The sequence below is a fragment of the Bufo bufo genome, chromosome 4, assembly GCF_905171765.1.
Source record: "Bufo bufo chromosome 4, aBufBuf1.1, whole genome shotgun sequence".
NCBI classification, from domain to species: domain Eukaryota; kingdom Metazoa; phylum Chordata; class Amphibia; order Anura; family Bufonidae; genus Bufo; species Bufo bufo.
In genome coordinates, this window is record NC_053392.1 from 277,347,391 (window position 1) to 277,374,990 (window position 27,600).

The 27,600-nt window shown below is 37.2% G+C and overlaps 1 protein-coding gene and 1 long non-coding RNA gene across 5 annotated transcripts in view; one reads left to right on the forward strand and one right to left on the reverse strand.

The window, feature by feature from the left end:
* The window catches only part of ADGRB3 (adhesion G protein-coupled receptor B3), a 1,057,188-nt gene that overhangs the window by 1,008,053 nt on the left and 21,535 nt on the right, over positions 1-27,600 (forward strand). For all 4 annotated transcript variants that reach the window (XM_040428625.1, XM_040428624.1, XM_040428627.1 and 1 more), the window contains 2 exons: positions 17,868-17,907; positions 22,942-23,585. In XM_040428625.1, coding sequence (XP_040284559.1) covers positions 17,868-17,907; positions 22,942-23,585 — 684 coding nt within the window. The remainder of the gene's footprint in view (positions 1-17,867; positions 17,908-22,941; positions 23,586-27,600) is intronic.
* Positions 926-19,479, reverse strand: LOC120998106. The gene is made up of 3 exons (XR_005778302.1): positions 19,347-19,479; positions 5,858-5,865; positions 926-936 (listed from the first exon to the last, which is right to left on the reverse strand). It is a non-coding gene; the product is annotated as an uncharacterized LOC120998106 (long non-coding RNA).

The following is a 27,600-nucleotide window of genomic DNA, read 5'->3' on the forward strand; positions in this document are numbered from 1 at the left end:
ATGGGGTAGGTTAACGTAAAAATAAATGTCATTAGTTAGAACTGGAGGGAGACATATTTCAAATTATTACATAGAGTGATCTATGGTTTTAACACCCCAGCATCAATGTCCTAACCAGATCAGCTCGCATTATGTGACAAATCTTAAAACAAAAGGGAGAAGTGCTTCATAGACATTTGGTCATTTGATCAGTGGAGTTTCAATGAAATAAAAGAGGACTTTGGATGGTGGTGCTACCTTCAAGGATTACCTTAATGTGGAAATAGTGAAGAAAAGTTTTATTTTTGTCTGTTCAATGCTTATTTGGACTGCACCTATCCCTTCATCAGATAGTTTGCAACATCATGTAACATATGTTGTAAACAACCTAACGAAGGCACCGGTGTAGTCACAAAGCATGTTGTAAAGACAATAATAAAACTTATCTTCACTGTGCTCACATCCTTGAAGGTAGTGCCACTGAAAAATGTCATTTGACTTGATGAGACCTATGACATGGGGTGTGGACATGCCCTTTTATTGAACAGTATTGGGATAGAGTAGGACACTATATGGCATCATTATGGACTTTCACATTACCATGGTATCCCTCAGTTCTCCTCTTTCACTCTGTCTCTTCAGATGATTTGATAGGCTGGACAAGCAGGAAGTTTCCCTCCCTCATACATGTAATACTTATAGTGGCTTTGAGAAAAATCTTTCAGTATTGCTTGAAGCCAACACCTCCCACAATTTATGTGTTGAAATAGCAACTACAGAAACTACTAAGTGTTACGAAAAGGTCCTGTGCAAACTGTTATGGACAATGGTTGTGGAACTACTGTGCAAACCAACTGGTTTGACATTGGGCTAATCCTGAGGGTGTTGTCCTGGAGGTCCCCTGGCTTTCACCCTTTAACCTCCTACACAGTGATATGATCTTCACTGCAGCTGAGCCTCCAGGTTGCTACCTCTTGGAATAGTCCCAGTGCAGTTGACAGCTGACTCACGGAGGTCAGAGACATCAGTGCCAAGTTCCAGAGAAACAGGCAATGCACACAGAAAGGACCAGGCAGAGTACATGTAATACCAAGTCAAAGACAGAATACAGGCATGAAGCAGAACTAGGAGCATTGAAATTATAGCAGGCTGATAACTAATTATTCAACCGGGTGCACACACACAGACCAGGGCAGTTTACCTAATTTAGTACTGCAGCTGAGAAGAGATAAAAGCCCAATGGCTCAATTCACACACAGGCAGCCAACAGTGTAAGGCTACTTTCACACTCGCGTTTTGGGCGGATCCGTCATGGATCTGCAAAAACTGATCCGTTACAATAATACAACCGCATGCATCCGTCATGAACGGATCCGTTTGTATTATCTGTAACATAGCCACGACGGATCCGTCATGAACTCCATTGAAAGTCAATGGGAGACAGATCAGTTTTCTGTTGTGCCAGATTGTGTCAGAGAAAACGGATCGGTCCCCATTGACTTACATCGTGTGCCAGGACGGATCCGTTTGGCTCAGTTTCGTCAAGCGGACAGTGAAACGCTGCAGGCAGGTGTTTTGGTGTCCGCCTCCAGAGCAGAATGAAGACTGATAGGAGGCAAACTGATGCATTCTGAGCGGATCCTTTTCCATTCAGAATGCATTAGGGTAAAACTGATCCGTTTTGGACTGCTTGTGAGAGCCCTGAACGGATCTCACAAACGGAAAGCCAAAACGCGATTGTGAAAGTAGCCTAACACTAAGCAGATAAATGTAGAACACCATAAAGAAACACACTGAGGGATATTCTTTGACAAGTGGAAAGTGGAAACCGTTTACTATTAGACATTAGTCCAAAACAGATATTGAGCTGTTAATGATGAAATGTAGATACATACAGTGGTATGCAACAGACAGTATGAAAGGACCTTTGGGGCCACTAGTCATGTAACTATCAGGGAGAAGACAGAATCAAAGCCTTTTGGGAAAGCATTATGGGTACATGAGTACATAACTTTTGGAAAAGGATGGATGGATGTTGGAGGGATGTTGATTTCTACTGAATACTTATTTAATGTCTATTGAACAATATCTGCAATATGGCACTTGTATAAATTACTTAATATCCATGGAACAATGTATGTATGTGAAATACTGTTTTTTTTTTTTTTGCTCCTCATATGACAGAGATGATATTTCTTGATTTTTTTTTGTGTTGGTTTATAAAATGTAAATAAAATACTTGAGAAAAAAATGATATTTTAGAAGTGAATAGTGTTAGATATTTTGGTGGGATTAAAAAACATGAAACTGGTATATCTCCAGTATAGTATATAGCTGACCATATAAATCTTCTACCTGCTCCCAACTATCCCTAACTGGGACCAGGGTCATGCTCTGCTTATGGCAATATTGCAGGTTGGTTTATGAAAGGGAGGTCACGACTGGCTAAAAATATGATTAATATTATTCTGTTGGATTCTTGATTCTCAAAAAATCTATCCATCAGTGCCAATTAATATAACAATTTTATTATGTAAAAATCAGCATGCTCTTAAAAAAAATTTATGGCCAGTTGGCATTTTTTTTGCAAAGTATACAGAATAGTAACATGAAATGCCTGATTAAAATTTTTTATTGGATAAAAAAGCATTTATCTGAGGTGTAGATATTATATAGATGGTCATATAGGTCAATAGAAAAGGGAGTTAGTGAACATTTACTGGTGGCCAAAATTCTAAATAGAGAGTCGTATTTTAATCATATAACACAATGGAGGTAAGATAAGCAAAGTTTTAAAAATCTTCCCCAAATTTTGACAAGAAATTTGATTTGTTACAAATTAATTTGTCACGAATTGCGATGTTAAAACCCTATTCAGCCTATCAATCAATAGGTCAATTTTTTACGGCTACTTAGACAGAAGTGCACCACTCTAACGGCCGTTAAAAACTAATATGCTAGTGCAATATGGCCTTTTGGGTTAAAAAAATTCACTCACCTCATCCACTTGCTCACACAGAGGCAGTCTGCTCTTTTCTCGAATGGAAAAGACCTGCAGAAGAACCTGTGCTGGGCGTGATGACGTCACTGTGTGCTCCCAGTGTAAACACGTGATGACATCACTATGTTCTAAACAACTGTAGCCTCCATTTTAGGAAAAATGATTCATTACCACAAAGCGCAAAAAAATGTGGCTTCGCAGCAAATAGAATCTTTTCGTAGACTTTGGATCGAATTCAGCTTGAGATGCTTCAATTTCCTAAACATGAAATGGAGGCTAAAAGGGCAATCTATACAATACTCAGCTTGAAAAGACCTCATTTTTTTTATGGCACATAGCCTGAACTAACATTGGTTCCTACTCTTGAAAACATGGTCATTCTTTCATTTTAAAAGGGTTATCTGGGAATATAATATTGATGACCTATCTCAGGTGTAGCACTCTGTCAGCACTTCTTCCTAGGCCAATGATGTCGCTGCACATTGGTCATGTGACCTAGGCGCAGCTCAGTCCCATTTAAGTAAATTGGGCTGAACTGCAATACCAAGGACAGCCACTGTACAATGTACAGTGCTGTGCTTGGTAATCTGCGAACAGACTGCTGCACTCAGTAAAGCTCCGGTGAGTGCAGCAGCATCTTCAAACATCTGATCGTCAGGGATACCAGGAGATAGACCCCTGCGGATCTGATATCCTTAATTTTTTGGATGACCCCTTTAAGGGTTAGTATAATACAATAACACATTTCTCGTTTGTTAACATCGTCCAAAAATATGTACCTACTCATACTCTGCCATGAACACTGAGGATAACGTTACTAAACAATCCTTTAACACTAAGAATATTTAACATGGAGACTGTAAGCCACATAATGCACATAGTAATTCACATAACTGCATATAGTACATGTAAGGCATACAATACTCTCGATGTTTTCTGTTTGACTGTTTGCAACAGAAATAGTATTTATTCAAAGCTACAATAGAGAAACACTTTCATTTAGAGCACATTTAAAATTATTTAGCATTTTGTTCAAGCTGTATTTTATCTGGCTTCTATCTAGTTCTCCACTAATCTAAGCAATCAAAAATGTATAACTGCCACCATTTCAACATACAATTATTTGGGATTAACGGTGTTTCTTTGTTGAAACTCCTCAAAAAAATATTTTCTTTATTCCAGTCATGACCTTGATGAATACCGCAGACAGATTCCAGGTTTATACAATTTAACCCATTGTACAGTATCACCAGATTCAAGCATTATGCAATGAATATTGATCGCTTAAAAATTTGATTATGACATATTGTTTTTCATTATTTTCTGGACTACATTCTAATAAAGTCTACAAAAAAAGATGTCTCTGCTCTCTCTATATAGAATAAGTACTTAAAATAGGTCTAACTAGTGCAAAGATACTATACAAACAAAAGAATGATTGCTTTGACAACCAGGTTTTTGCCAACTTGTCAAAATATCTAAAATTGACACCAACCCATCCTTAGAGAATGCTTTACCCAATGGTACTGTCTTATGGGGACAATTTGGATTACAGATGGAACTTGAAAGTGACAGGAATATATGTTTGTGAACGTCGTGTATCTGTCATCAAAATGAATTCGCCTGTCATTGTCAATAAGTAATAATGTGAAGATTTCATTTTAGGAAATTGCTCTGCTCCCAGAAGTATTGGGCTATATCTGTAAATGATACCGAGATCACAAAAATGCCACAGTGGATTTGAGTATACTATAATGTGCAGGCTTTCTGGAACATACAGAGGGCAATATGACAAAAAAATTGGATAAAATTATTACAGAACTTATAGTTACCATTTAATTACAAACTACACCCAACAAAAGGCAGTGCATACAATATACCAAACCTTATATAGTGTATTATAGACCAAATAGAAAGGAAAGCATAGCCAACTGAAGACACGAACCAGGATGAGAAGGCAAATGTAATCAAATGTAATTGATTTTAATTAAGACATATTTTATGTATTTATAGCCCTAATGAATGCAAATTAATTTATAAAACCTGGGAGGCTTCCCTAGTGATAATAACTGAATTTTATAGAGATAAGGTTGTGTGATTGATCAGTACAAAGATTATTTTAAAGGTATGCATTATCCGACTTATTAGATAGATAGATAGATTATAACAAAGTAGAAAAAGGATATTCACCAGCATCCTCTCCCGACCCTTCTAATGCCTCCTTAGCCAATCTGGTAGTGATTGGTTGCACGGTTATATTCTGTTTTTGTCAAGAAAGACCAGGAAGCAGTGACTAGTTGGGACCTGGTAAGCATTAGAATGGGAACACAAGGGGATTAGGAGGTGAGCATCCTTTTTTTAAATATTTTTATGCCATTTTGACCCTTTCAGAAAAATTTGAGCTGGACAACCCCGATAAAACAAGTATTTGTTAATGTATGTCAGTTACTTTTTAAGATGAAAAAAAATATATAGATTTTTGTGTGTCTGCAGTAAATCTTTCTGGCGCACAACTCAGGGGACACTATTGCATTTTATTATCTTGGTCACTACAGTAAAGATAATGCCACATATCTATATATTTTTACAGTTTTTCTCTCTTCCTGCAGCCTGTCAGCTCTGCAACTGCTCTCTCGTTCTCCTCCAGACTGAAGGGGAGGGGGGGAGTCTGCTTTAACTGCTCATATCTCTTGTTTGGTACCAGCTAAAGATATGGGCTTTGCATTGTTTGAAAGCTGACATTCCAAGCCAGAATGACAGCATTATCTTCAGTACATGGCAAGATATCACTGATAGAAATTGGGATGCTATTAATGCAGCTGAAAGTGAAAGTAAAAGCAGGTTTTACCCACCATTATTCCCAATTCGATTTATAACAGTGATTTCTCCTCTGCAGCTTGGATTAATGTCATTCTTGTATGAAAGCCTGGAATGTCAGCTTTCAAACAAGACCAGTTGCATGTTTCTAGCTGTTACCATTCAGAAGAAAGCAGCATATAAAGCAGCGCTTCCCCTCCACTTTCTGCTCGAGCTCAGCTTAGGCACAACAGTTAAGTAATTTTCCATTGCCCGAGCTGGACTCAGGCAAAACAGTGAGGTGGTTAAAGAGGATTTCTACCCACAACGTAAAGTTGACTAAGTATCAGTAAAGCAGTGGTTAGAGTAACAGCTGGGGTTTGGTAATTATGTATAGTTTCCTAATAGGGCTAGGCTGCAATCATATGGTGTTTTAGCCTCTTTTTCATGGTGGTATATTTCTGAATACCCAAAAACAGCATTCCAACATATCCCGCTATGGGTATATTAACTATAATGGGTTAAACTGAGCTATACTTTGACTGAGAAGAACTTAAAACAAGTGTAACAGAGTCCAAAGATTAATCATTTGAACTCTTTCATCCAATGAAGTCAGTGTAAATGTTGCAGTATACAGTATGTCTAAATTCTGTTTTGGGTATTCAGATGTATACCACTGATGGAAAGAACTGCGGAAGGCTTAAACGCATTGTGAATGCTGCTGCACTGATATTTTTTGCTGCAGTGGCCAGTTTTGCAAAATGCAAAAACAGGAAGCGGAGAGAAGTTAAATAAATATAGCTACACATCCTGCAACAACAAAAAATGTAAAGCAAATATCGTAGATTTAACTTTGAATTCTAAGTTACAAGTGAATGTCAATATTTTACATTATGGTTGTTAAACATCTGTATTTCTCTTTTAGGATAGTTTTTACTTATTTAACCTTGTAGCAAAGTTCCAAAAATAGAATGATGTAAAATAACACAAATAATGAATTACTCATAAAAAATGGGTTTTTGTACTTAAAATTGAATTCACTCACTGAAAGGAATCGACAGTTTAAAAAGCAACAAAACTTTATTCATATTGCTGGTTAAACGGCCATACTAGCGCCGGTGCTGCTGCATAACTCTCAGTGCAGCATTAATCGTCAGCTCTCTCTGTCTGTTAGGCTATTTACACTACCTCTATCATTTATGCCCTATGAGCTCCTGATGAAAGGCCCGTCACAAGGCTATAAGAAACACGTCGAGCAGGGGGTATGATTATTAGCCAGACTTAGAGCATAGCGGTAGCAAGGGTCCCGTAAGATCATGGAATCTAATACTGTAGATGGGTCTCATCCAATGCTTTAGGGACGCTAGCGATCTAATACTGGGGTGACAGCACTGAGACTGGACACAATTAGAGTCCCAGCTTGATCACTGTTACCGCATTAGCGGTGAGGTTTTGTAACTGTGGATCAGCTATGGCTCATGTACATAGTACAAACAGCCAGCTGACTGTCCACTTAAACTGTGGGGGTTGGAGAATTTTCTGCACATTCCGGCGCATTAACCCTTGATGTACTGTGGTCAGCACTGACCACGGCACGTGGGATGTCCGTACAAGGTTTGGAGCTTCCATCAGGTCCCCGTGTTGCTGTGACGGGGACCCGATGGCAGGGAAATCAGCCCGATGCCTTCCTTAGGCATCGTGGCTGCCTTCCGGGAGAGCCTATGAGATCCAGCCCCCTGAATCTCACAGGCAAGCAGGCTCTAAGCGTGTTACAGTCTGTAATACACTTACAGCCAATGCATCACAATACAGAAGTATAGTGATGCATTGAAAATGGGATCAGACCCCCAAAAGTTGAAATCTCAGAGTGGGACAAAAAAAAGTGTAAAAAAAAGCTAAAAAAAAAAAAGTTTTAAAATTAAAAGTTTCAAGTAAAAAAAAGTGTCCTTTTTCCAATTTAAAGTAAAATATATATTTTTTAAATAGGGGGAAAAAAAAGTAGACATATTAGTTATCGCCGCGTCCGTATTGACCGGCTCTATAAAAATATCACATGACCTTAACCCCTCAGGTGAACACCGTCAAAAAAATAAAATAAAAACTGTGCTTTTTTTTGTCACCTTACATAACTAAAGGTGTAACACCAAACGATCAAAAAGGCGTATGCCTCCCAAAATCATACTAATCTAACCATCACCTCATCCCACAAAAAATGAGCCCCTACCTAAGACAATCGCCCAAAAAAAAAAAAAAACTATGGCTCTCAGACTATGGAGACACTAAAACATGATTTTTTTTGTTTCAAAAATGCTTTTATTGTGTTAAATGTAAAAAAAAAAAAGTAGACATATTAGATATCACGGCGTCCATAACAACCTGCTCTATAAAAATACCACATGATATAACACCTCAGGTGAACACCGTAAAAAATAAAAACGGTGTAAAAAGCCATTTTTTATCACCTTACATCACAAAAAGTGTAATAGCAAGTGATCAAAAAGTCATATGCACCCCAAAATAGTGCCAATCAAACCGTCATCTCATCTCACAAAAATTATATCCTACCTGAGACAATCACCCAAAACATAAAAAAAACTATGGCTCTCAGAATATGGAGACACTAAAAAATTTTTTATTTTTTTTTCAAAAATGAAATCATTGTGTAAAACTTAAATAAATACAAAAAGTATACATATTAGGTATTGCCACGTCCGTAATGACCTGCTCTACAAAAATATCACATGACCTAACCTCTCAGGTGAACACCGTAAGAAAAAAAAAGGGTTTAAAAAAAGCCCTTTTTTGTCACCTTACATCACAAAAAGTGTAATATCAAGCTATCAAAAAGTCCTATGCACCCAAAATAGTACCAATCAAACTGTCATCTCATACCGAAAAAATGAGCCCCTACATAAGACAGTCGCCCAAAAAATAAAAAAACTACGGCTTTCAGAATGTGGAGACATAAAATAATATTTTTTTTTTCAAAAATGCTTTATTATGTAAAACTGAAACAAAACCAAAAAAGGAATCATATTTGGTAAGGTCGCGTCTGTAACAACCTGCTCTATAAAAAATAGCACATGATCTAACATGTCAGATAAATGTTGTAAATAACAAAAAATTTAAACTGCGCCAAAACAGCTATTTTTTGTTACCTTGCCTCACAAAAAGTGTAGTTAGTAAAAAATAGTACCTACAAAACTGCCACCTTAACCTGTTTCCAAAATTAGGTCACTTTTTTGGAGTTTCTTCTCTAGGGGCGCATCAGGGGGGCTTTAAATGGGACATGGTGTCAAAAAACTAGTCCAGCAAAATCTGCCTTCTAAAAACCATATTGTGTTCCTTTCCTTCTGCGCGCTGCAAACTACAGAATCGGGGCAATAAATATTGAGTTTTGTTTTGCTGTTAACCCTTGCTTTGTAACTGGAAAAAAATTGATTAAAATGGAAAATCTGCCAAATTAGTGAAATTCTGAAATTTCATCTCCATTTTCCATTAATTCTTGTGGAACACCTAAAGGGGTAACAAAGTTTGTAAAATCAGTTTTGAATACCTTGATGGGTGTAGTTTCTAAAATAGGGTAATTTTTGGGTGGTTTTTTTTATTATGTAAGCCTCACAAAGTGACTTCAGACCTGAACTGGTCCTTAAAAAGTGGGTTTCGGAAGTATTGTAAAAGATTTGCTTCTAAACTTCTATGCTTTCTAACGTCCCCAAAAAATAAAATGGCATTCACAAAATGATCCAATCATCAGGAGGTATTACTATCTATTATAAAAGTAGAGAAATTGAAATTTGCTAATTTTTCAAGATTTTTGGTAAATTTGGTATTTTTTTTATAAATAAAAATGAAATATTTTGACTCAAATTTACCACTGTCATGAAGTACAATATGTGATGATAAAACAATCTCAGAATGGCTTGGATAATTAAAAGCGTTTTACAGTTATCACCACATAAAGTGACACATGCAAAATTTGCAAAAATGGCTTCATCCTTAAGGTGAAAAATGGCAGGGTCATGAAGGGGTTAAACCGTCGATTCCTTTCAGTGAGTTAGTCTATATCTGAGATGATAAATATATGTACCCCGTTTTTTCTGTGACCATCTAAAATTGAATTCAGTCAGAAAATGATATCCCTGACATAAATGATTTATTTTCATAATGTTACTATGCCGTAATTATGAAATGTATTTTTTAAATATATAAATGGCTTTTGTGCCTGTACATTGCAATAGTAAAACCCCCTATTAGTAATCTAAAATGGTGAAAAATTATATGCAAAGTTATAAAGTTAGCCCTTTTCATAAGCAAGGTAACTTGACTGACTGACAAAGTAGTGCAAATGGAAATTTCCCTGCTAAGAATGATTCACCATACAAGTTCTTGAGAGCAGTATATTGGAGTAATTATAAAATGTCACTGTAACGCTGGATTATTAAATGTCACTTACAGCCAATGTAGTCCTGGGAATAAGTGTCACACACTTCATTAGGAGGCAAAAACCTATTATCCAAACCCAGGAACAAAATAACAAAGCAAAAAATGATTCACATAATAAAATGTAGAAATCATTTAGGCTGCATTTTAAAGAAATCTTTTTTTTTTCCTTTTTTTTATAAGAGTTGAGATTTACTTGAATAGAATGTCAAGTTCTTTGTAAATACAGAAAGAAATCAAGTATTTAGCAGTTTGTATTGAGAATGTAAGGGTGGTGAGAATGCCTTGGGTAGTTGCGAGACAGAAGTGATAGGGGGTTCAACAGCAATTAAAGCTATTGTTATTATGATTTATATTTAAAGTGGTTGTGCAAGAATGGAGGTTTTTGGCAAACCTCCCTCATTTGTCCGGACCTGTAAAGGAAGAATTACTTATCTGCTTCCTGGTGTCGGCTCCCGCTCCTTCCCCTCAAGGCCTGCAATGCTGTGCTCTCTAGATGTCAACATCCGGCTTGACATCGCTGCAGCCAATCAATGGCCACAGCAGTGACCCGTTACCCTTAGGTCATGGCAAATGGTCACATGATGCAAAGGGATCTGAACTCTGCCGTGTAATTTAATAAACAAAAAAAGTACAATAACATGAAACAACAAATGACAGGTACAGATAAAGAGAGGAGCCTGTCCACAGGGGATTAGAATCCACAATGCAGACAGGAAGAAAAGAAGGAGGGTAGAATCTACTTAGATGGTAGTGTAGCCGCAGCCGTGTTATAGTAAGTGGTAAGCTTTCCTGAAGAAGTGAGTTCTTGATTGCATTTGAAAGTTTGAAGGGTGGGGGAGAGTCTGATGTGCTGGGTTATTCAGTTCCAGAGTATGTGAGATACATATGGAAAATATTGTAGCTGATTGTGTGAGCAAAGAAGAACTGGGCAGACAAAAGGTGACCATAGAAGAATGTCTTTAGAGGATCAAAGATTGCATGTTGAGATTTATCAGAAGAGTAGCACAGAAACAGAAGGAGGGGAAAATTGTGGATGGCCTTGTATGTTATTGTAAGTATTTTGAACTGTATTTGCTGGGCAATAGTATGTGGACATCCACATACAGTACAGTGTCCTTGTCATCATCATTATCAGTTACTGCTTCTCCCACTCAGACTACTCCTCCTCTCCATCATTAGCTATCAATAAGGGACTGTATGACTAGGAAATAACTGTACATGCCCACCAGTAATCTGATGATGTGCAAGCTTAACTCTCACCTGGTCAAGTTGCTGGCAGTGCAGTCATGGCCGTACCAGCCATGCTCAGCCTCTCTGGAAGATACCTAACCACCATTATTTCTCCAAAAAGCCATTCCTGCCTTGTATTGTCACATTTCGGGAATGTGGGCTGCTCCTTACAATTGTTGCTGTGCGAGAAGGTGCACACCACTGCGGACACCTGGAGCAGCTTCTAATGGCCAGGGACAGTACATAGTGTTCATGGCCCACATATTATTTTGGTGACAATACATCGATGATATCTTAATTTTATGGGATAGCACAGAGACACACTTTTTTGAATTTGTGTACACACTTAACACAAATACTATAGACCTTAAAAAAATTCACTGCAGAAATACACAAGAAAAATCTTAATTTTTTGGACCTGAAAATTGCCCTGGAGTCTGACGGTAGTGTCAAAACACAAGTGTACAGAAAGACTACTTGAACTAACAATCTCCTTCACTGGAAAAGTTTCTAAAGCTTCATTGGTACATACTACAAGCAGATGATGATCTAAAAAAAATAATATCTTCTAATCCAACAATTACATATAGAAGAGCCAAAAATCTGAAAGAAAGCTTAGTACACAGCAATTACCAGCAGAATTGTAAGGAGCAGAAAACTACATGGTTATCAGTGTTGAGCACGAATATTCGAAAAGCAAATTTTTATCTCTAATATCGCCACTTCGAGAGTTTGCAAATATTTCAAATATAGTGCTAAATATTGTTTATATCGAATAGTTGTCATTTTTTACACCTGAACACATGATTCCTCCTTGCTTCTTGCTTGTGGGCCAATAAGTCATTGGCTCACAAGCAACTTAAGCAGGTAGGAATCATGACTTCAGATGGAAAAAAATGACGAATATTCTAAAAACAAATATATAGCACTATATTCTATAGTGCTATATATTCATTTTTAACACACGCCTGTATTGATCGCGTAATATTCACATATTACGCGATCATTACCTTGCCGATTTTCGAGTAAAAAAAAAAAAAGAATGTATGAAATTCTTCATTCTTAACAATAACATTTGTGTGTGCAGGGCAGGCATCTGTCTCATTTAAGGCATACTTATTTTTGGAGTCTTGTTCCGAACAAACTGCTGTATTTATTTATTTTTTTAAAATTTTTGTAATAACACAGTTTGTGTTTAGATACGATCTGCCGCCAATAAGGGACAATTTTTGGAGAATTTTTAAAAGCATAACAAATGTAACATTACTATGTGTTTTTAAACTTTTTGTTTGTTAAGACCATCAACCAGTGTCATTGACATTATTTGCTATTGTTATCGTTGCATTAAAGAGCTTAAAGGGGTTGTGCCAAGTGGTTAGGTTACCCCCTGTCCACAAGATACGGAAAAATTACCAGATTGCTGGGAATCTCAAACAATCGTGAGAATGCAAAAGCAAAAACAAACAATGCAACAGCACTCTGCAAATACAAATAATAAAGTAAATACAATTGTGCCATACTCACTATAGAAAATTTACTAATACTAGTGCTACGGTATAAATGTGATATTCTTGGTAAATACTTTTTTTTTTGCGTTTTCAGCCATGGCGATGTGCACCTGCGCACTGGAATGTGCTGACTAACCCCCATTTCTTTCTTTGCAATCCTGAAAACGGGGGTCCCCTTCCCCCATTTTGATGGTTTGGCAGGTTGTGCATACTCACTGCTACTCCATTCATTCTCTATAGGAGCACAGGAGACAGTAAGTGCTGTGCTCGGCTATCTCCGGTGCTCCCATAGAGAATTAATAGAGCATCAGTGTGCATGCACAACCTGCCACTCCATCAGAAAGAGGGAATGGGACCTCTGTTCTCATGAGCGGTGATAAACCCAATGGTCGGTCCCATAGTGATCAGCTAGATATCTTCTATCCTGTGGATAGAAGATAGCTTAAAAATTTGGCAGAACCCCTTTAAGAAGTGTGGGGAAATGCTAATATTTGAAAGGAAATTGTAGACCAATATCCTATTGGTCTACAAAATGTACAGAATGAAAGAATACTTCAGTGTGGGATTTAGCTATATTTGCATTAATAACTACAGAGTACATGGGAAGTTATTATAGAAGATAACCATAATAGTTGGTGTTGAGTGTAGGTAGTAGTATACAACAATATTTTTTAGCAGAGACAATCTGTTGCTTACACAATGAAGTCCATTATGAGCGGTCCCATTAAGCTCCTTAAACTCTCCTGTTGCCATATCTTTCCCTGTAGGAAAATGTCTGATAAGATGGTTCTGGAAAGTACTTATATCAGCTGGCAAGAAAAGAATTGCACACTTATCACCATATCAGAACTATTTTGTAGACATATAGTTTGTTTGACTGTAAAGACATGTAGAGAGGTGATAAAAAAGCACTCTAGAAAAAAAAGTAAAAAAACAATAATATACACTATATATAATGTGTGACTTGCCGCAACATTTATTTAATGTGTTCAGTGGTAAAATAAAGTGTGTGTGTCTGTGTATGTAGATATATACTGTAGATAGATAGATAGATAGATATACATATCTATATATAGTACAGCGTTGTAAACAATTGCAAACTGTGTATAGTGCTATATTCAAAAGAGTGGTGACGGTTACATTTCATTTTGTTATCTACATTATCACAAATACTAAGGGCCAGCTTGCATTAAATAGACATTTGAGAAGTGGCAGTTTTACTAAGCCAAATGTGCAAGAATTCTGGTTTCAGTCTTCTCCAAAACCTGCTGTTAAATCTGGTGTGTTATAGTTATGTGTTTGAGCCGTGCTTGAAATCAATGGAAATTGACATGGCTTAACTAAAAAAAAATTGACTTTAAAATCAAACGAGCGCACCAAAAAATTGTGTAAACATTTCGGTGAAAAATCTTGCCACAAAGTAAGACAACTAAAGTTAGTTAAAATTGTCTAAAATGTCTTAAAATGCACTAAATATTTGATACAACATAAGCCACTGTTATAAGTTTGGTGCCTGGTCTAAGTTTACACTGTCTCAGCGTTAGGCCTCATGCACACGGCCGTGTTCCGCGGCCGAGAGCGGTCCGTGGTAACCCGGCCGGGATTCCTTCTGACAGCAGGAGCGCACGGCATCATTGGTTGCTATGACGTCATTCGCTTCATGCCGCCGCTGCTGTACAGTGATACACTGGTATGATCTATACCAGTGTATCACTGTACAGCAGCGGCGGCATGAAGCGCACAACGTCATAGCAACCAATGACGCCGTGCAATCCTGCTGTCAGAAGGAATCCCGGCCGGGTTACCACGGACCGCTCTTGGCCGCGGAACACGGCTGTGTGCATAAGGCCTTAGACAGGATTAGTAAATCTGCCCTGTAAAGTTGCAATCTGTTCCACAGATCAGTGCATCCCCAGTGGTAAGTGCATAAAAATTGCTACTGGAGCACAAGTAAAGGGGTTATCCCATGAGTAATGTAAAAAATGAAAAACAGACATCATACAATACATGACAATCTCTTTCTAACAAAGCTAGAACCAGCCCAGTACCTCACATGGATCCAGAAATCTGCCAATTTATTGTTCTGCTAGATTTATATCAAGCTGACAGCTCAAGGGGGTGTTTCCATGCTCTCCCTATCATAGCTCAAGAGGCAGTTGAAGAATGAAAGTGAGCATGTGCGGCCTTCTCAGTTAGCAGGACAAAGAAATAAGAAAAGGAGCAAACAGCAGGCGGTATTATGCAGATACATTTTATTGAATAATTCAGTGGTTATGCAAAAATTTTAATTACATTTAATTACAAAAGTATTCATATCCAGGTGCTGGTTTGAACACTGTAGAATATTTTTTGTGCGACAACCCCTTTAATCACATCAAGAAGCTTTAATATTTTCAGTTAAGGCCCATTCATTTTTCCCCCTAATTAATATAACATTTCACTAAATTGCTTGTGGAATTCCTTGAGCTGTAAAATTATTAAGAATATAAAACAATACAATTTATAGCTAACCCTGGAGTGGGGAGAACAATGGCTACTAGTGGAATAAAAATGTAGGTGGTAGTTGCAGTATAATTAAAATTAGATACATATAGTGCACAGGGTAGCAGCTACAAGATTTAATAAGCTTATTCTGTATGGTGGACTGACTTGATTACTAATATTCATCTTGCATGTCATAGTCAAGCTTCTGCGCCGCTCTGTAGTTAATACCTTCTGCCTGCCTTCGCCTATCTCTTCCAGATAAATGTTACCATCAATTTCTCAGCATTCAATTTCTCTAAAACCTGTTATCATATTTGTTTGGCAGGGATATGTATATGTAGTAAACAACCCTGCTAGTCATTAAACAGTGTTAAGTGTAATCTCTAACTACAGTATACTAAGAAATTTCAGGATGCAATACATCAAAATGAAAATGTGCATGAGATAGGGATGCATCTTAAAGGGATTGGATTTGTAGTATTAAATAAAAAAGATTTTTTTTTTTTTTCTAAATCATAAGTTACATGTGAAATATTTGCTGTATTGCTAACAGTACATTTCTAACAACTGGGTGTCATGATTACATTTGTATATTATGGAGTTATTAGAGTAGCCCAGAATTCTTTATTTTATGTCATATTCTAAAATATCAGTCAATAAAGCATTTCTCCAATTATAAATCACATTCAATATTTTATTTTTCTATACACTTTGATATTAACATTAATCGGTTTAATGTTTTTTCCACGTGGGCACAATTAAGCCTGATGAAGGGCTACTATTTAGCCCGAAACGTTGCCATAATCTGTTTTGCATCTGTTGTGCATCATGTCCGGCTGAATAAAACTCACAAATTACTTCACCGTATGAATTGGAGTGCTGTCTGATTATACGAAGTCTAAAAGTGTTATTCTTGAGGTGGAGTCAGGAACTTATCCAGACGAGCACCCACCACAACCAGATTGTTGTTGAGTGCTGTGATCACCCCTAGGTTGTACAATCGGTTTTATGTTGACAGCAGTTTAGCAGTCAGATGTAATCAAACAGCTTAAAAAGGGTATCCCTCGTTTGGGTTATCATATTGCACTGCTCCGTACAGCAAAATGTCTGTATTCTGAATTTATCTGCAAATGTAACTAAAGACAAAAACACGTCGCTCAAAATAGGAAAGGTTTAAATAAACCAAAATACTGAATTTACAAGGGAAAAAAAAAACATTTTAGATATCTCTTCACATTTCTGACTGTTAGGAGCAGCAGGAAATTCCATCATATTTGAATAATACATGATACTATTCTTCCCACTGAAATGACTGACACCATGACATAATCCATATGGACCCATTAGAAGTTAAAGTGCCATCGGTGTCCATCACAAGACAGATCCAGCACTGCAGTATTCTTAGTTTTCTACTCTTGTGACCTAACAGGAAAATGGACATTTTAGCATATGTGAAGAGTAGATTTTAATATTATTTTAATGTCACAAAATATTGCCTGTTATTTCAGTAAATGTGAATATATGATTTATATAAAACGTAAACACTAACCCACAGGTCAATCATCATGTCAAACATTTGAAATGCATCTTATCAGCGAAAGTGGCGTTTAGTGTTGAGCGAACTTCTGTTTTAAATTCGGCGTCTAAAGTTCGGCTTCCGGTTAGCGGAGAATCCCGATATGGATTCCGAATTCCGTTGTGGTGTGGTCCGTGGTAGTGGAATCAATAATCGGCCATTATTGATTCCGCTACCACGGACCACAACGGAATTCGGAATCCATATCGGGATTCTTCGCTAACCGGAAGCCGAACTTTAGACGCCGAATTTAAAACAGAAGTTCGCTCAACACTAGTGGCGTTATCTAAATCTTACATAAACCTCTAATTTGTTATGATTTCTGAAATGTTCATAAACCTTTTTCAGTCGTTACAACGATGTGGTAACACAGTAACTGAAAACAAGGAGAGGGAGAGGAGGCGCTCTGCCTCAGTCTGTTTATGAATTCCTTTTAGATGAGAAGGAGAGCAGGAAGGAGGAGACATCTGATTGTTTACAGCAATCAGCTCCACGCTAAGAAGAGCCCACGCACTCAGCACAGTTATCGAGAGAAAGTGAAGAGCTACAGAAATAAAGCAGAGATAAGAAAACAGCACAGAATATGCATATGTTTGTGCACAAATTTGGCTGCACTACATCTATCATATTTCTTGTCTAAGAAATCCAACTTTTTATGTACTTAGTAGTAATCAGTGTGTAGTACGTCATTGAACAATGAATAATAATCTTGGCCTTTCACCAAATACTTGCTATCTACGATGTATGCTATTTTACCACTTAAATCAATAGCTTAATAAAACTAGCAAAAAGCATGTTTTGTATATATTGTATATATTCATATGATTATATCTCTTTTCACTAACAGACAGACTTTGAAAAAGATGTGGACATTGCCTGTCGGTCAGGTAAGAACATATGTCAAGTAAAAATCAATGCTACACTGTGAGAGCACTGCAGGTTTATGATTACAAACAGAGGATAGTAGGCCTCCTGTAGTTGAAAAAATGGGTATCATGCGTAGTCATTTTTCAAAATTGAGATAAAATGGTGGTTGTTAGTGTGAAAACTTGAAACAAGGATAATACTGTGCAGCCTGTACTGAATGTGAAATTTATGTCCATTGTCCAGCGCTAAAGAACATTAAAACATATATCAAAAAAAGTGCTGTCCCGTGATTATATCCAGATATCACGATCCAGATATCCCTTTATCTCTGACCACAGAAACTCCAATCCGCTGAAGAAGGTCTCTATGGACTGAAACGTCCGGCTCATATATGGATAGTGGTTACGCAGCCTATAAACTGGATCATGAACCTCTTATTGTGAAAATCACTAAAAGAAATTACCTTTAAATGCTAAAAAATATTCTGTGTGCCCCATATTTATACTACAAGGTAAGCCATATATATATACACCTTAATAAAATGGGAATGGTTGGTGATATTAACTTCCTGTTTGTGGCACATTAGTATATGTGAGGCGAGAAACTTTTCAAGATAAGTGGTGACCATGGCGGCCATTTTGAAGTCGGCCATTTTGAATCCAACTTTTGTTTTTTCAATAGGAAGAGGGTCATGTGACACATCAAACTTATTGGGAATTTCACGCGAAAAAACAATGGTGTGCTTGGTTTTAACGTAACTTTATTCTTTCATGAGTAATTTACAAGTTTCTCTTTGTTTACAGCCATTGACATGTCGCCGAGGTTAACACGTGAGGAGCGGATAGAAATTGTGTTGATGTCTGGTGAACGCAGTAACCGGGTCATTGCAGCAGATTTTAATGCAAGACACCCTACAAGACCACCCATCTCCCATGCTACAGTTAGCAAACTGCTTGCTAAGTTTCGTGAAACTGGTTCAGTGTTGGATTTGCCAAAATGTGGACGCATGAAATTTGTCTCTAATGAAGAAACATCAGTGGCTGTCCTAGCTTCATTCAGCAAGAGCCCACAGTGTAGCACTCGCCGCATGTCACTGGAGAGTGGCATTAGTCAAATATCCCCGCATATTAGCTACTCACAAATGGCACCCTTACAAACTCCAGCTACTGCAGCATCTCAACGAAGATGGCCCAGATCAGCGCACTGAATTTGCAGAATGGGCAAAACAAAAATTCGAACAGGACCCTCAGTTTACGCAGAAGATTTTGTTCAGTGATGAGGCAAACTTTCATGTGAATGGTGAAGTTAACAAACAAAACCACCGCTATTGGTCTGACACTAACCCACATTGGATAGATCCCTCCAAGACTGTTAGAACAAAAAAATTGATGGTATGGTGTGGTATATGGGGTACAAAGATAGTGGGGCCATTCTTTATCAATGGAAACCTCAAGGCCACTGGAGCACATAACAAGAGGTACTGAGGGCACCGTCCTCACACCTGGGAATTGAAGGAACACAATCCTGGCCTAATCCGACCGTCCAAGAAATCGGGGTGCAGGGCTTGAACAGAATGAAGTAGAAAACAAGATGCAAAGATAAGCCGCACTCACCATTCGTGTTCACGCTTCTTTATTGTAGGGCATGTTGCGGGGGCAGACTCACATGGAGTATCAATCCACAGCGACGGCCGTTTCGCGGTATGACCGCTTCCTCCGGCTGTTTGATCCACTCTGGGAATCAAGTGTGTGCTAGTTATAGCCTCATATGGGGGAGGGTCAACTGACCCATCACTCAAACACCCTTGATGCTACACCCACTGCACACACCTGAAACACAGGTGCATCGATACATTAGTGCAAGTTTAAGTTTAAAAACAATACTGACACAAATGAAACAATAGTTACAAAAAGTGACACATAGTCTGCGAATAGTATCTATACACATGGAAGGGTACATAAATATAAATGAAAGGGATGCAAAAGTTAATGCAATGATATATAAATACAAAAACGTATAAATATACGTACAGTGACTAAAGATAATCTAAGGTGTATACATAAGAGAATCATATTTATATAGCGTCCTATTCAATGAATGCTGCCAAATCATTGCGTTCGTTTAAGCCTAAACAACCTGTGGCATCCGTTTTAATAATATACCGAGCTTCCTTCTGGAGCAGGGTACGGTGTCTATCACCTCCCTGAACTGGTGGGGGGACATGTTCTAGGCCCGCAAATCGCAAGACATCTGCGTCTCCCCCATGTTGGCACCGTACATGCTCAATTAGGCGAGTACGTCTCAAGGCCACTGGATATGCGAAATTGCTACATGATGATGTGTTTCCCTCTTTATGCACTGAAGCTGGCACGTTCCCTGAGTTTTTCCAGCAAGATGGTGCACCACCACATTATGGGTGTCAGGTCCGAGCATTCCTAGATGAACAGTTTCCTGGAAAGTGGATTGGTCGTCGTGGGGCCAGTTGAATGGCCCCCAAGGTCTCCCGATCTGACCCCCTTAGACTTTTATCTTTGGGGTCATCTGAAGGCAATTGTCTATGCTGTGAAGATACGAGATGTGCAGCACCTGAAACTACGGATACTGGAAGCCTGTGCTAGCATTTCTCCTGCGGTGTTGCTATCAGTGTGTGAAGAGTGGGAGAAGAGAATTGCATTGACAATCCAACACAATTGGCAGCACATTGAACACATTTTATAAGTGGTCAGAAACTTGTAAATAACTAATGAAAGAATAAAGTTACGTTAAAACCATCACACCATTGTTTTTCTTGTGAAATTCCCAATAAGTTTGATGTGTCACATGACCCTCTTCCTATTGAAAAAACAAAAGTTGGATTCAAAATGGCCGACTTCAAAATGGCCGCTATGGTCACCACCCATCTTGAAAAGTTTTCCTGCTTCATATATACTAATGTGCCACAAACAGGAAGTTAATATCACCAACCATTCCCATTTTATTAAGGTGTATCCATATAAATGGCCCACCCTGTACTATTAAAGCAATTGTGCTGAGCAATTATTACCCTCATTCAGTAACAGTACCCAATTGTACCAATGAAAGTAATTGATATAGCCTACATATTTTAAGAGATTTTCACTTTTTAATAGCAAGTGTTGCTCAGTGTAAAATAACATTATTTTATGTTTTTTGTCAAATTGAAGTTAATGCATTTTCGCCACATAGTTTATTAACCTTTTATTATGTAAGGTAGAAGGAAAAGTTGTACGTGAATTTACATTGAATAGATGTCATTATTTTAAGATTTCTGTTTTGCATATATGACATTTTCTCAGTTAAATTTTTCTGGTCAAGAAAATAATTTTTTTTAGTTTTTATGCTTTTGGAATCCATAGCTTCTTTTTTTACAATCAGCTATAAAATAGCTACCAATAAATTGCTGCACTTAAGGCTTTAATTGCTGTGGCCAATGTTTCTTGATTTTCATATTTAGTTTATCTAGTTAGTAATATTTTGGGGGATGGGTAAGAACTTCAAAATATATTCCTTTCAATCTCAAAACGTTACGACCAGAATGAAAAGAGGAAAATTTTAAAAAATATTCATGTCTCCAAGGGAAAAATTGTTTCAGTTTTCAAGTAGTTAATTAAAATAAACTGTAATGCAGTAAAACAGTAAAAAAAAAAATAAAGCATTAAAAAACAGAAATATTTGCAAATGCTGGTTTTCTGCTGGACCTGGACAATGGTGTTAAGATAAAGGTAAGATTTTATAGTTTGTGGGTTAAGGTAAATAATTTTGAAATAGGGTTAAGAATTCTAAATCAGGAATACATCAATCAAATTGCCCTACTGATTCTAAATTTACTCATCACGATCTCATGATCTAGTCATTAGGGATGAGCAATGCAAGCTTCAGATCCTAGAGTTGTTCTCTCAAAACTTTGGTTTAGTGCTATACAGAGATCTGTCTCCGTACAGCATTAAAATGTCTGGCCTCCAATGAGGCAAACTGAGTTATTCCCGAAGTCTCGCGAGACTTCTGTGAATAACTTTTTGGTATTTGATTTTTAAACTGAAAAACCATTATAAAACAACCATCCGAAGTTGGCTTCAGTTCCTAGTGGTACCTCGGAACCAAAGCCAACTTCAGATTCAAGTTTTAAAATGGTTTTAAAATGGGAAAAACTGACTTCGCCTTGGATTTTAATGCTGTATGGAGACAGATTTTCATACAGCATTAAACCAACGTTTTGAGCAAAGTCACATTGGATCTAGGATCCAAAGCTTGCTTCGCTCATCCCTAATATTGTAGTGAAACAGTATATTATGATTAGTGTCATAATAATAAGTCATAAGATTTGTAGATATTGTCAAGTAGTGTTGCTTTGGAATGTTAAAGTCATACCTACAGATATGCCCAATCTTACCTTAAAGGGCATCTGTCAGCAGATTTGTACCTATGAAACTGGCAGACCTGTTGTATATGCGTTCGGCAGCTTAAGACATCTGTGTTGGTCCCATGTTCATATGTGCCCGCTTTGCTGATAAGAATGAAGTTTTAATATATGCAAATGCAATACGCAAACAAGCCAACACAACCACTGGGAAGCTACATATAGACACACATAGAATATATATCTCATGACAGAGTACTCCAAAATCATAGTATGTCACATATTTTTGGATATATTGAGCGAGGGAACAGTAAAGAAGGGCACATCTGTAGTTAACTATAAGAGTTACTCTATGTACTGGAATGTGCATTTCAAATTTCTTGTCTAGTGAATATTGTGGAGTGTTTCCAATTATCGAAAGTGTATTCCTGATGCAAAGTTTGCAGTCTTGGAGATCACTTGAAAGACGCAAATATAAACAATAAAGTGTTTCACTTGAATGCACAGTGCAGACAAGTCTATTATGAGCAGAAGATTAAATGTCAACAGTGATCAACCAAAACCGCAGCGTATGTTAATAAACTAGATCTTTTTAATGCTAAATATTTCAGGCAAAACATTTCTATGATACAAATAATGCATACAAACATAGTATAATATAAAGCTTTGTAATTTGCAGTTTTACACAAGGACATTGGCCCCTGCAGAGCTGCTACAATAACAGGCACCCTCTCCAGGATTTCACTGAATGATGAGGAAGAGGAAAAGGCGATAATCCCAGAAGGAATGAGCTATTCTACTTTGCCAGGAAACATCCTTTCTAAAGTTATTATTCAACAACCATCTGCTTTGCACATGCCCATGAGTATGGGAGAGATGGCTGATCAGTGTTTGAAGAAAGAGAATAGTGAATTAAGACGAACTGTGTACTTATGCACAGATGACAACCTCAGAGCTGGAGACATAGATATGGTCCATCCCCAGGAGCGAATGATGGAAAGTGACTATATTGTAATGCCAAGAGGCTCTGGGAACATGCAGTCACAAATGAAGGATGAAAATAAAATGAACATAGCTATGGATACATTGCCTCATGAGAGGCTATTACACTACAAAGTCAGTCCTGAATTTAGCATGAATCCAGCTATAATGGAACAATTTGGTATAAATTTAGATCAGCATCTTGTGTCTCAAGAACACATGCAGAGCCTTCCTTTTGAACCTCGCACAGCAGTAAAGAACTTCATAGCCTCAGAGATGGATGACAGTGCAGGATTATCAAGGAGTGAAACAGGTTCTACAATATCTATGAGCTCCCTAGAGGTTTGTAATTCATCATTTTTTGCATGTATTTTGTATGCATTACAAATATCCATCATACAGTAGATGATAACTAGATAGATAGCAGTTCCTCTAAATGAGAAATGTAAATTAGAATTTATCATAAACGAGTTGGATATAAACTGACTTTATTTTTTTACTTTGTATTTCCCACGAAAACAGGTTATAGCTTGTGGGATTTGGCAATGGTCAGAGTCAATTTAGGCTTTATCGAGATATAGCCAGGCTTTAAATGTCCAAAGCTCAGTCTTTTGAGGCTTTTATTGACAGCATATATACAGGCAACAGGTATGCAGATTTCAAGAAACAAAATATCCCAAAAGATAAATAAAATCCTGCTCATCCAAGCACTAGCTAAAGAGTTTATATTCCCTCTCCGTCTTACATACAATAAATAGCAACCTGTACCTTCAGTTTGTATACAGCTTGTGAGCAACCTCCCTGCTCTGTCCAGAGAGAGATTCCCCAGTGTAGCTAGGGTTTTTAAATAGGCCTATAATTGTTAATGAGGCCAATGCAGGGAACATGGGAACTGGAGTAGGACCAGAAGCTTCCTATTACCCAGAACACTGCTTTAACCACGAAGTGAAATGAAAAATGTGTGCACTCCTACTTCATGGAGTCCCTCATAATGTATAGTTGAGAATGCTAGGTGGCATATATACACCATCCACCAATCCAGTCGCTGTCTCACAATCTATATAGTTTAATATGCCCACACAGCCTATGTTTTACTGTTTATCTTCAAAGTCATATCTATGCTGTTTACAATATACTGTATATGATGCCAGAGATCCAAGGTGTAGTACAAAAGGTGAACATGGAAGCTTCAGTGAGGGAGAGCCACCAAGTACTGTATCTTTATATAGGCAATAGACACCAGTAATAGAACACAAGCCTTTAGAAGTATAACTTAGCATGTAATGTTTGCTGAACTCACCAATTTTGGTAAGAATGGCCCACCATCTCATGTATATGGAGATGTCCTGAATTTGCCATAATAGAAGGCAGAAGGATTGTGCTGTTGAATTTCAACATATTGAATTTGTCTGATAGCTAAAGAGTAGGAAAACATTTGCTGAAGCTACGGGCAACATAGTGCATTGCATAGTATATTATGTTGATTAAAATTGATGATGGTCTACTATTTGTCACTTTGATCAACTAATTGCTTGTCTTTTAGTTGCAAAGGTGCCTATAATGTCTTTTACTTCTTCACATGTATAAATGAAGCATTACTGACGTTTAGCAGTTAAGTAATCTAGAAGAACTCTGAACCCGTTATTTACTTAGGGATTTCAAAAGAGAAAATGGTTCATTTACAATTAGACATTTAATTTCAAGCTTGCTTGGCCAATCTAATATTGACTAAAAGTGTATGCTTACATTTAATTCTTCATCCCTCAATAAGGTCTACCTTATGTTTAAGAAGATGATAAAATTATTATTTCCTGACATTCTGTTATTGATTCTAGTGCCTATGACATGAGCCATGTTTGATCAAATATTTCATTCTCATCTTATTCAGTCTTTCAAATGAATTTGAAAAATTAAAGAAATAGACAATAAAATCATCCAATGTGCCAATTTATCGAAAGAAACTAGAGGCAGTTTGGTAATTCCATGGATCTTGACACTTTGTGGCACTTTCATTCTTGTAAAATTGTATGCTAGTTGGAAAAAAAAACTTCTTATATTGGTGGAATGTCTTTTCAAGGTGAATTTACTTTTAATTTAGATTCCTACAAAAAGTTATGTAGGCTCTTTAATTGTGGTTTCTAGTGATGTTTTGTATAGTAACGATACATTGATCTGATAATACAGATTGCTTGTTATCATGAGTGCAGGATTATAAAACATTTTACATTATCCTGAAACATCTATATTTTGGCAGAGGGAGCACTGAATTGTAAGACCTTGAAATAGAGCAAGCAGTACCTAAGTTTATAAATAAGGAAAATACAGTGGCATGAGATGCACCAAAATCATTGAGATGCATCTTGGCTGGTTCATGCACCACAATTTGAAAGCTCCGTCAGCTAGTAACTTGCATAGGTTTGAGGCATTACTTATGCTAGAACATTAGAATAATTAATTATAAATTTGTCGGCTGTTTAGGCCCTACCCCCTTCCACCAACTTTTAACAAAAGTGGCAAGCATGGTGGAGAAGGGACAAAAGTAGCATTTTTTTGTTGTTGCATAAAACGGGTTTTGTACACAAATGTGTGACTTTCCCCAATATGCGTAAATGCCACCCACAGTGCTTATTATCAGTTTCATTGGTTCATTGACAGTTAAAAAATGACAATTTCCTTGGGTTCTTAAAAAAGATCTTCCCAAACCAATCTTGTAATGCAGATGTTATGTTCACACATAGTGCATACACCACAAATTTTTCATATAGAGTTTTGGGTGGAGAATCCATAGAGCAATAGTATATAGTGGCAATGCATAGGGTGACAAAATATGTAACAATTTATTTTATTTATTTTTTCATTTTTTTAACTTCAGATGCAGACAGACCTTTCACTGTCCCTTAAAAATTACCTTATTCGCATTTACAGTAGTCGAACAACAAAAGGGTATTAAACTGACATGAGTCGTGTTTCTAAAACCTATTATTGTCTCTGGCAGTAAATAAAAACATCAATAAGCATGAAATACCACAAAGTGTCCTAGTCCAGGAAATTGCCTAATGTAGATCTTTGGAAACATTCTCCTTCTTAGTCCCCGACTCTACCCCAACAGATGCTGGGAATTTATGCAAAATTACCATTCTCAATGCTGCGGAGGATAAACCAGATAAGACAGATATGCTGCATATGATATTGCCCATCCTAGTCATTTTAATCATTGTCAGTAGTGACAGTGGATTGAAGCATGATCAAAATGCCATGTTATAGACTCACATTATTTATTTATTTATCATGTTTTAGTGAGTTGCTGTTTATGGTAGTGTTGCTGCTTCTGGCTATTGTAGTTGAAAGAACAGAACTACATGCTGTAGTCAGTCACTAAGGCTTTGTGGGGGGGAAAGTGTAATTGCTTAGCATTATATGCTATCAGTGTTAATTATATCCATAGTTTTCAGTGTCCTAAGTCTTACTGAGTTTGTGTAAGTTGAATAATACTTTGTTTTAAGGTTACGAACACTATCCTAGGAATTTTAGCACTTTCCACTTTTAAAGACCAGGTTATAGTGGCATGCAAAAGTTTGGGCAACCCTGGTCCTAATTACCGTTACTGTGAACAGTTAAGTTGAAGAAGAAATGATCTCCAAAACGCATAAAGTTAAAGATGACACATTCCCTTTGTATTTTTAGCATTTTTTTTTTTTAGCATTTTCATCTTTTACATTTTCAAAATAACAAGTTTGTGCATCCATCATTGATAGTACCTAGTAGCACCCTCTTTGACAAATTTCACAGATTGTAATCACTTTTTGTAGACAGGCAATGGTCTTTCAATTCTTGTTTTTTGATTCTTCCTTGCAAAAATCTTCCAGTTCTGTGAGATTCCTGGGCTGCCTTGTATAAACTGCTCTTTTGAGGTCTATCCACAGATTTTCAGTGATGTTCTGATCAAGGGACTGTGAGAGCAATGATAAAACATTCAGCTTGTGCCTTTTAAGGTAGTTTCAGGTTTTTATGTCCTCAGTTTGAAATTAATTAAGAAATGGCAGTTAACAAGAACAGTGTAGGTCAAGAGAAGGTCTGGAAGACTAAGGTAAATGTCAGATAGCTGCTCATAGGATTTCTAGAAAGGTAAATCAGACTGCAAAAGACCTTCAGGAAGATTTAGAAGAATCTGGAGTTGTAGTACATTGTTCTACTGTTCCAGCAAATTCTGGAAGCAAACATAACACCAATTGTAAAACCTCAGAAGAGCAGTGCATGCAAGATGGCCCAGGAATCTCATAGTACTGGAAGACTTTTGCAAAGAAGAATGGATGAAAATCCCTCAAAGAATAATTGAAAGACACTTGGCTGCCTACAA